The sequence below is a fragment of the Cynoglossus semilaevis genome, chromosome 11, assembly GCF_000523025.1.
Source record: "Cynoglossus semilaevis isolate Cse_v1.0 chromosome 11, Cse_v1.0, whole genome shotgun sequence".
In the NCBI taxonomy this organism is placed as follows: Eukaryota; Metazoa; Chordata; class Actinopteri; order Pleuronectiformes; family Cynoglossidae; genus Cynoglossus; species Cynoglossus semilaevis.
Genome location: NC_024317.1, coordinates 5240427 through 5251138, shown reverse-complemented (window position 1 = coordinate 5251138; position 10712 = coordinate 5240427). Strand labels below are relative to the sequence as shown.

General features: G+C 44.5%; 1 protein-coding gene across 1 annotated transcript; it reads left to right on the top strand.

Moving 5' to 3' along the window:
- The first annotated feature begins 855 nt into the window (after positions 1–855).
- On the top strand, positions 856–10681 carry dyrk3 (dual specificity tyrosine phosphorylation regulated kinase 3). The gene is made up of 6 exons (XM_008320184.3): positions 856–2051; positions 4657–4766; positions 8683–8888; positions 8969–9266; positions 9362–9778; positions 9867–10681. Exons 1-6 carry the CDS (start codon positions 2009–2011, stop codon positions 10596–10598), a joined length of 1806 nt encoding a protein of 601 aa, XP_008318406.1. The 5' UTR covers positions 856–2008; the 3' UTR covers positions 10599–10681.
- Positions 10682–10712: the final 31 nt, after the last annotated feature.

The window sequence follows — 10712 nt, the reverse complement described above, 5'->3', positions numbered from 1 at the left end:
AATACTTTACATGAGGCCAGATGGCCTTAAAGGCTGGCTGCTGCCCACGGGACCACTTAAAACTGTGTCAGTCTTCTTATTTATGGCGGCAAATATAGAAAGAGCCCCTCTTCTCACCTCTGAGAAAGCACTAAGATTAGCATCACCCTCTGCCCAGTATGTATCACCGGCTGAATTTAGCCCGTTCCCCTTCTCATGCCTGCCCGGTCTCACTTCGTCTGTCCTGCCCCAAATATATCTAGACATGTATAGATCTCCATATCTTCTCCAGTTTCAATCTGCGGTGTAGCTTTCCTGACGGAGTTTGCAAACTAAAAGACCAACACAGGAAAGGTCTTCTCGGACCTCAGGCTGCTGTTTTCAACATCTCTTAATCTCTCCTCCTTATTTATAAATCATTTTAGGGATCCTAATGATTCATCATATGTCATGAGTTATAAATGACTTCATCTGCATCATCTAATTATTGTGAAAAGGAGGGAGACAAAGCAAACATTAGGTTTAAGTAAAAGATATATATGCATTTAAAATTAAACAAAATATAAACAATACTTAGGTTATGAGACCCTAAATATGACCAAGTTTTTACAGTGTCATTACATGAATCTATTATTTATTTCATGTATTTATTCATTTATTTTACAAATATATTAATACAATCAGAAATAACATCAAATGTTTATAGAAATGTGTCTTGTAATTGCTGTTTGAATGACATATTTGTAACAATAACACCAAAGGGGTCTTTTATTATAGCCTAAGTAGTATTTATTGTTATTTTATATCAACATTTTATTATTATAGGAGGTCGACATGGGCAGAATTATTTCTCTGATTTCTGTTTATTGTTATTAAAAATGTTTTAATTCAATTTCTAGCATCTGTTACAGTTAGCAGGAACGGTGTTACATGTACAAATTGGCCTCTTCTGTTTTTACAGTGATATGCCACGTAAACGATAAGAAATTGATTCATTTGTGTATCTATATAATCATGTAATAAAACCACAGTACTTAAAACTATACGCAACGATATGGAATTAACCCGTTAACCAATATTTTGCGGCTTGATAAACGTTTTTTTAGTGGTATAATGAAGAAACGGCTCTAATTTATCCAATGATGCAGTGTGTCAGTTGACCACTGTGCGTCGCCCTCCTGCCCTTTGTATTGCTGCTAAGCTCCGCCCCCTGCTCGCTGCTGACCACAGGCTGAGTGAAGACGCCCTTAGCAACAACTCGCAGCTGCGTCGAATAAGATCCTCCTGTGGCAGAGAAGAGGGATTAAACACTGTCGCTTTGTAACCCAGAGTCCAGGTAAAGCTTTGCCACTACAGAGAGATGCTCCTGTTGATGACCACACCTAACATGGGTCCACTGCACAGCTAGCCGTATCGGGCTAGCCGAAGTCAAAAGAGCTGTCCGGGAGGAGAACATCACCACTGGGGCTTTTCGCCGAGTGGCGGCGTCGCTGTTTGCCAGCAACAAAGACAGTAAACCGGGAATAAGCACGGGAATGCTGCACTGGATCGCCTCACTGCAGAGACAGAGAAAGGAGAGGGGAACGCGGGTCAGAGCACCGAGTTGTAGCATTTGGACTCAGACTATTTTTTACCAGAGGGAGCGGCGACCGGGCGGAACACAGTGTTTGTGGCTGTGCGAGCTAGCTGGCTAGTTAGCAGAGAGAAACGACCCCCACCGCCTCCTGCTCAGCCTTTTCAAGGCTACTGTCAGCCCGCTGAATACACCCAAACTCTGTGGTTTCGATAAATCGAGGATAAATTATAGACAGAATCCATTCAAGAAGAAAATAGGTCAGTCGAAACCAAAGCTCAGCGGTACCGGGACTGCAGTCACCAGCAAACAACAATAACATCCACGACGCTGTTGGCAAAGTTTGCAACAACATTTTTCCTATCGTGAACATCCACTTTCCATCTTTATTGTTCTTTAAATTCTGGATGTTTTTCCCCTCTTCGGATGCTGGCGTCAAGTTTATAATTTGCAGTCATGATGATAATAAGCAGAAAACCAGAGGGCCCAATAGCAACAGGTAACTACAACACGATCGTAAAACTTTTGTTTACCTATCTTTAAAATGATCGAGGTCATGTTTTTGTTGAATACGGATTCATTTTCTGTTTCTCACTGGGTCAAGTATTGGATTCACATACTGCTCAGCTCCTGGCATTTACGAAAATACCACGTGCCTTAGTTTGCGCTGAGGTTTCTGTTTTGTCTGCGTCTCTCCTTGTCCGTGAAGCTCCTCCGTCATTACTTCTATCCTTAGAGCTTAAAGTTTGGCATCATGCTTCAGATCCTTGAAGACATTGCGCCTCTATCTTCGAGGAAAGTTTTGGAAGTCTAATTCTTCACTTTAATCGCATATAGTGCAGACTTCTGGTTTTTCTTTTACACCTTTATATCCCACCGAGGGACATGTGACTGCAGGCAGACAAAAAGAACGCAAAGTTATAAACGAGAATGGAAACATTTGACTAGATCTCTGAAAAATAATGATCTGAAATGCAAACAAACTAGATTTGTTTTTCATACATGACCAAAACAAATTGCTACAATGTCAAGTTGTCTCTAATAAAGTCCAAAAAGTGATAACCTACAGGTGGCAGTAATGCAACAAAAGTTTGACGTTTGTCATTAGAAACTTCAAAAGAAGAAAAACTGGAAAACTTGTTTTTGTCTTAAAAAAATCCATTTAGTTGACATTATTTAAAGCATCACAAATAGTTGCTGAACGTTTTCTCAGTCATTAGTTAGTTGACTTAAGACTTCAGAAATCCCAAAACAAGAAGTGCTTTGTGTTGAAGGTCTGACATTTTCTACATTCGTCAGGATAGAATATTGAGTATTAATGATCATCATCATAGTTACTGTTGCAGTGATGTTATGGAAAAATACACCTGAAATGTCACTCTAGGTCAGTCTGTGAACATGTATTAGTCAGATGTCACAAGACTCCAGATGTAAACATGTTTTGGGTTTTTCTTTTTTTGCTGTTTTGATGAACAAACGTTCACTGTGTGATGAGCCACCGCGACTGTGCAACGTTAAACAAAAGTGATATCACCGTAACTGTCATGTGATGTTGTCGTTGCATAATACAGGCATTTTCCTTGTTCCTATGTTTGCTGTGTCAGACAGATATTAAGCTCTTGGAAACTGAACAGCATTACCAAGCCCCCACTCACATGTACCATATTGTGTATGCTCGTTATAATATCTGTAAATAGATGCTTTGTCCAAGATACCAGGAAGGGGAAGACAAAGGCCGTCTTCACCCCACTGAGCTCCCACTGACACGTTCAATGACACATGATCTGCACTGTGTACTTGATTCCTTGAACCTTGTTCTGTGGTCTTTGCTGTGCAGTAGAATGGGGGGGTGAGGGGGGGGGGTAATACTGATGGAAGTTGAAGCACCAGCTGGACGAAGTGGGCTGGATGTTTGGTTACTTTTGAAGTCTGCACATTTATTTATTTATCTTTTTCCATGTAAGACACTTTGCTCAGACAACACCAGCAGTGACGTACAGACGGTTCAAAGCCCCTGCTGAGTGATTATAGGTTAGCAGGAGTCTAATGGTGTCTGCAGCGCTCGATACCTGTGTGTGTGAAGCCTTAATGTCTGTGTTTGCGTTACCGCTCAGAAATGTTACATCTGGATGTATCTAAGCACTAAGTCCAAGTTGTCCCAGAGCTGTTCTGTTGACACACCAGCACAAAGGACATAGACAAGGGACATCGGTCACGTGGCTGTACCAGCCTCAGGGGCTGCTCTGAGAACAGAACAACCCTGCAGAAGGTTTACATTTGACAAAGAGTGAACCAACACAGCAGCTCTGTAAACGATCTGCATTATTTCAGATGCTCAGACAGCAGTATATCAGAGTGATGGGCTTCGTTGACAAGTTAAATGGAGCAGCAGGTAGACGAGGGTTTGTCATTTGAGTAACATGGTCCCCTCTGTAGTCCCAAAGCCTCTCTTGTCCAGCTCCTCTTCCCCATATCACCTGACATTCTGCATTTGGCTCCGTGCCACGAGAGGTGAAGGCACGCACGGCCCTAATGAACCACGAGCACTGGCATCTCCGCATTTGAGATCTATTTCTGAGCACACCTGGTGTGTGGACTACATGACTCGGTCCGAATGGACAGATGGGCAGACGGGAAGATGCTGTCGTCAGAGACGCATCTGTTACCCCCATTAGGCCAATAATACCACTTGCAGTGCTAGCGATCTGAGACTGTAAGCCCTACCTAAGCTGGTCGGGTCAGGGCTCTGGCCCAGAGTCCTTCTATTTGAACCTTGTGAAGTGAATGGTTTGGCTGCTACTAGCAGCGGTTTGACAGTTAGCAGAACTGTAGCTGATGCTTTGTACATGACCTGTGGTCTAACAGTATCAGTGTGGATTGTGTTACACAGAAACAATCTTGTTTGTTTTATGTTTTATGTGTATCAGCAGCCAGAGGTTACCTGATGAAATAATCAATGGGACTTGATTTGTACAAACAATGGAGAAATTGTTCTCTGAGACAAAGATTAGTTAGCTACTGTCACCGCATCTGTGTCTGTCGTAGACCTGACAGTTCCACTTTATCACACTGACTTGTTTGTTCTTGTCTGTTTGTCCTCCCAGCTCGTCACGGTGACGGTCTGTATGACTCGTACATGAGGACCGACCACATCCTTAAAGATGAAGCAGATACAAACAGTCCGTCCGGGCTGCCCCCAATGCCCAAACACACTGTAAGTATAAACACACACACACAAAACCGTATTTCCTGTGGTGACGCACACTCCTGTTTCTTAACATCCTGTTCCTTGGGGAGAGAGATTCCCCTGGTTCTCCCTTCTTAGATATGTGGTGTGCTCTGTTATTATTCTCACTGTCTTCTACCAGCTGTGCACCTTAGCTCCATTGTTAAATGTGTTTCTGTGGCTAATATTGATTGACCTGATGACCTGTGGTCACATTAGCCTGCCTAAATCTCTTCCTTCTGCATGCACCAGATGAGGCGTTACGATGAGGAGTCATTTTCTGTTCGATATAAATCCAGCGTTCCCTTAACGTTCATGAGGATTAGCAGGACATCCCACTTTGGTGTGTCATGAATAGTGCAACGTCTTGTGTCGTGTTACTGTGTTGCATTAGAAGAGAATAAAAATAGAAAAGGGTTTGTATGAAGAAAAGGAACAAATATGCAGTTTGTCAGCACCGGGAAAAAATAAAAATAAATCACACCATCTTTCTTTATATTAGAGTGTAACGTTACAGTGTTATTATTAAACAATATGAAACACATTGTTGTAGTTGACAGTGTTGACTGGTCTTTAAAGTAGATAAATCGTCCAATCAGGACTCCTTTCTTTAATAAAGTTGATTCAAAACCACCTTGAACTTGGAATAATAATTTTAGGCTGATGATAAAAATGAAACACTGACATTTGAAACGTTGAACATACCAATGTCAGAAAGAATATTTGCTAAACTCTAAATGACCTTAAATGCATCTGTATGTTGTACTTTACACTTTGAGGCCTATTTGTTTTATTAAAAAAATAAAAAACTGACACAAACGCCTCAACGAGTCTCTGAAAATGTCAAATCCTCGTCCTCCGTCCTGTCCCTCACATGTTGTCAGAGGAGGGGGTGGGAAATGGCTGCTTTGATATATTGTAAAGATTTATTGGGCTTGGGAAAATGTGACCCAGAAACAAAATCACTAATCAACCGCCCGTCTCACCCGTCTCCCTCTCTTGTCTCGTGCCATCCCCTTTCATGACCCATGTAGGAATGTCTCTGTTCCAGTCCTGTCCTGCGTCCTTTGTGTTTTCAGTGGTGCTCACTGAGGTGTTGACTGACAGTAGTTTGTCCCAGTTCATCCAGCGTTAGCACAGCTCTGCTAAAGTCATAAAAGCATTTCACCCCCAGCCTGTTAAACATGGATCAAAAACCATTAGAGTTCTGATATATTGATTATTTTAAGTTAGAGTAAATGATCAAACCACGGTCTGGTAACCCTCTGAGTGGAACACCACCGCAGGTGCTTTATGTCAGCCGCCCTGACTTTGGTGTGGAGATAAATGTGCCACAGAAGTGTTTGTGTGTCACCTCCATGTGTTGGTGTGTGTGTGTGTAACCCTGTGTGTGCTGCCACTGCCGAGGGATGAAGAAAAGCATACTTATGTGTTTCTTTGACAGCCAGGAGATTAGCTCTCCTCCATCTGTTGCACCGTGCAGATTTGCGCCCAGGCGGCTGTAAACCCTCAGTTTATCCTTTGTTAAAGAAGATACACTCGGTGTTTGTTGTCACTCTGACAAGTCAGGTCTGACTTCTGAATGAACCCCCAATACCTGCACTCACTGTCTGTGAACAGTCCAACAGTTATTGCTGTAGATGTTTTTTTTAATGTCAGCGTTTACATCTGTGTGTTCAGCGAAGAGGATCAATTTCCGATTGGTTGTATTTGAAGCACAGGCTTCAACGACAGCTGCATGGAACTCTGGGTCAACAAACGGCCTGTTGTGATAAGTTTATACCGTACGGTTACATGTATGGAAACCCGTCCAGCATTCCACCTCTATTTTAAGACTAACACTTAAAACATAAACACGCTGAGCCAAGATCTCCCGCGACACATGTCAACACCTACTTTTAATGTATGCTCGGTTCTTCTTCTATCGTCTTTATCAGATGACACGGGTTAAGCCACAGACCTGCTGTGTTTACAAGTTTGTAGTCAGCTCCACAGGGCAGCAGGCAAATATTAGGAGCAAACATTTGGCCCTCCTTTAAATGGGTCACTCTGCCATTCATCTGACACGGAGAGAGCAGACTCCTTTTGACATCTGCCCGAACTGATCCCATCTGATCTAGACGGTGCTAAGCCCAGAAACACTTTGCGCCCATTCTCACATCCGATCACACAAACCACACACTTCTGTGGTTTGATGACACGTTCTGAAAATGGACCAGAGACCTCAGCTGACATCCAGTGACCTGGTGTGGGTTCACTTTTTAACCATTTAGGATTTACCAGCTCCAAAAGTCCCGCTGATGTCACTTGATGTTAGTTGATTTCTTATTTCTGATCTGGAAAATGTACATTTTTACAGTATTCTCTCTCTCTCTCTCTCTCCCTCCCTCTGTCTCTCTCTCTCTCTTTTTGTCGCTGACCCACAAAAACCTAATTTTGTCCTGATGGACACACATGGTGCTGTTGTGCATTTAAATGTGCGACCTGGGCCGTGGCAGGTGTGAACGGTTGTTCTAGACTCAGCGTGTAAATCAAATCACTCAGGACGAATCGTAATTAAAGGTCTGAACTGGACCAGGGAGAGCCTTATATGCCTGACTGGTAATGGGAAGGCAGTGCTGAGTTTATGTCATGTCTTATTAACAGCCACACTGCCTCCACAGTTTAAGAGTATAATTACACTTTAATGACTGTGTTTTCCCTTGTGCTCCATAATCTTGTGGAGGCTTCTTTCCGCTGATGACAGAGAAAGAGAAGGAGTGAGACGGCCGGTCAGGAAGGATGTATTCCTGAGTGAGCTGAAATAAAAACTAAAAAAACTAAGTAAACTCGTGTAACCTTTTAGATTGTCTTAGCAATCTTTGTTCATTCTAAAGAGGTTTTACCTGGCTTTGTTGGTGCAGTGGCAGTACTACAGTATGACCTTAAAGTAAACAAACGTTCATTTGACATTAAAATGGTCCATTTCTCTGACCTGTCATTTTCCTTTGTGACAAATGGAGTTTTTAGGCTGCTGCCTTTGTACTGTCTTGTTTATTCTACTGCCAGACACACACTATCTCTAATTGGATCTCTGTTTACATGTCCCGCCTTCTAAGCAGCATGCGTAGCTCAGATTGGCTCTCGCCCTCATCTGTTCGTTTGGGTTTGTTAAAGAAGGGTTTGACCTCCTTGTTTTATTTGACAAATAAATAGATTACGTTACGCCGGTCCCTATTCCTCAGGTCAGCAGCTCATCAACTGTGGCCAAGAAATGTGGGCAGCTAACAGCTAACAGCTAACAGCAACACACTCAAACATGTATTAATGATTTAATATAGGTGATACTGGTAGCTTCTGTTTTGCCCGTGGGTTTTCTTGTCTGTTCTTGTTGTATAAACGACTGGAGCTGCTCAGCAGTCGGGCACAGTCACAGCCACAGCCTGGAACTCCTCTTCATGCATTTGTACAGAGATAGGATTTGGATTTTGCCCTGATGAGAAACATTGTTGCTAAATCGAAATGGAAATTTTCTTGCTAGGCTCGGCACAAATTTGTGAGCTATGACTCATTCAGAGACTGAGCCTTTGGTAGAGGTATGTTATTACACCCCGTCCTGTTACCAGGTAACCTCGTACTGGAGGAGTCCATCTATGAGATCATTTTAATTAGTTTCTGTGTGAATAGTTTGTGGTGCAGTCATTAGTACTTGTATATTTGATGTTTCTCAAACCAATAAAACAATTTCAATTAAGTTTTTGCATCTATACATGGGCTCAATTGAAAAACTAAAGTGCTGTTTTACTTTAAAACACTTTCAGACGATGTATCAACTTCATCTAACAATCTTTGATTGTTTTTCGTGTGTTGCACTGCGGCTTTGATTGAATTGTAAAGTTCAATATCCTTCCTTTCTCTCCTACAGGTGGTCAGTAACAAAACGGTTCTGAGGGATCAGGTATCTGTGCGAGGTGGACAACTGAAGGTCAAGTACCTGTACGAAGACTCGACCAACAACCGCAAGATCAACGCTATAACCACAGCCTCCACACACAACAGTGGGACCACCGGTCAGCCGCCCAGTAAACCTGCCCTGGTTCCCAGCCTGTCCAAGGAACACAGTGTTGATAGGTGAGGTGACGACCACGATGATGAAGTGTTGGGGGGAAAAAAAAGTATCCGTTTCTTAATGAATTGTGTGTCGATGACAGCACTGAATCCAGCAAGGGCTCCACTGAATCCTCCGGCACGCAAGGAGTCGGAGGCAACAGCGGCAAGATGTGTGGTCCGCTCACCCCTGACCAGGCTCTGAGGCTGTACCGATCTCAGCTGACCTCCTTGGAGCAGACGGAGATCCACTCGTACCAGGACATCTACTTTGTGGGACCCAATGCAAAGAAGAGGCCCGCTGTTGCTGGTGGCAACAACAACTGTGGCTACGACGACGAACAAGGAGGTTACATTCACGTCCCGCACGACCACCTGGCCTACCGCTACGAATTCCTGAAGGTGACACGTTTGGAAATCCTGTGTGACTAATACCACCTGATTTTTTATTTTTTTTTTGTGAATTAAATACTGATCTTCTTCTTGGTTCCTTTTAGATCATTGGTAAAGGAAGCTTTGGCCAGGTTGCCAAAGTCTACGACCACAAGCTGCAGCAGCACCTGGCCTTGAAGATGGTGCGCAACGAGAAGCGCTTTCACCGACAAGCGCAGGAGGAGATTCGCATCCTGGAGCATTTGCGCAAGCAGGATCGAAACGGCACAATGAACGTCGTGCACATGCTTGAAAACTTCACCTTTCGCAATCACATCTGTATGACTTTTGAGTTGCTGAGCATGAACCTTTATGAGCTGATCAAGCGCAACAAGTTCCAGGGCTTCAGCCTGGCCCTGGTCAGAAAGTTTGCACACTCAATCCTTCAGTGCCTGGAGGCCCTGAGCCGACACCGAATCATCCACTGTGACCTCAAGCCAGAGAACATTCTGCTTAAACAGCAGGGACGCAGCGGAATCAAGGTAAGACACCGGAGGCAGCAACATCTTCTCAACCTCCAGGGGTGACGTTCACTTACACAACTCTCTGTTGTCCTTTTTCCCCATCCAGGTTATTGACTTTGGCTCCAGCTGTTTTGAACACCAGCGTGTTTACACCTACATCCAGTCTCGTTTCTATCGGGCTCCAGAGGTGATTCTTGGCTCACGTTACGGCCTTCCTATCGACATGTGGAGCTTCGGCTGCATCCTGGTTGAGCTGCTCACCGGTTACCCTCTGTTCCCCGGAGAGGATGAAGGTGACCAGCTGGCCTGTGTCATGGAGCTCCTGGGAATGCCTCCCCAAAAGGTTTTGGAGCAGGCGAAAAGGGCAAAGAACTTCATCAACTCTAAGGGTCACCCTCGCTACTGTGGCACCAGCACGCTGCCCACGGGCGCCACGGTGCTGACAGGTTCTCGCTCCCGCCGCGGGAAGATGAGAGGCCCTCCCGGTAGCAAGGAATGGAGCGCTGCTCTGAAGGGCTGCGAGGACCCCACCTTTACTGACTTCTTAAAGAAGTGTTTGGACTGGGACCCCTCATCTCGCCTCACCCCCAGCCAGGCCCTCAGGCATCCTTGGCTTTATCGCAGGCTGCCAAAGCCCATGCCTGGAACAGAGAAGAGTCCGGGGTCCGTGGTAAAACGACTCCCTGAGCACCACAGCACCTCCTTTCCATCAATCATGGCCAAAGGTGGGGCAGGATTAGGCACCACAGCTGCCAACCACAAACTGAGGAGCAACATGATCGGAGACTCAGGAGAAGCCATACCTCTTCGTACAGTCCTGCCCAAGCTGGTTTCCTAGAGAGGGTGGGGGTTGATAACATCTCTTTTCTCCATCCAGACCCTCCTCATCTGCACTCGTGCGGGAGGGGGGGGGGGGCAGAGGGTCGGGGGAAAGATACCAAGGGTCGGAGCG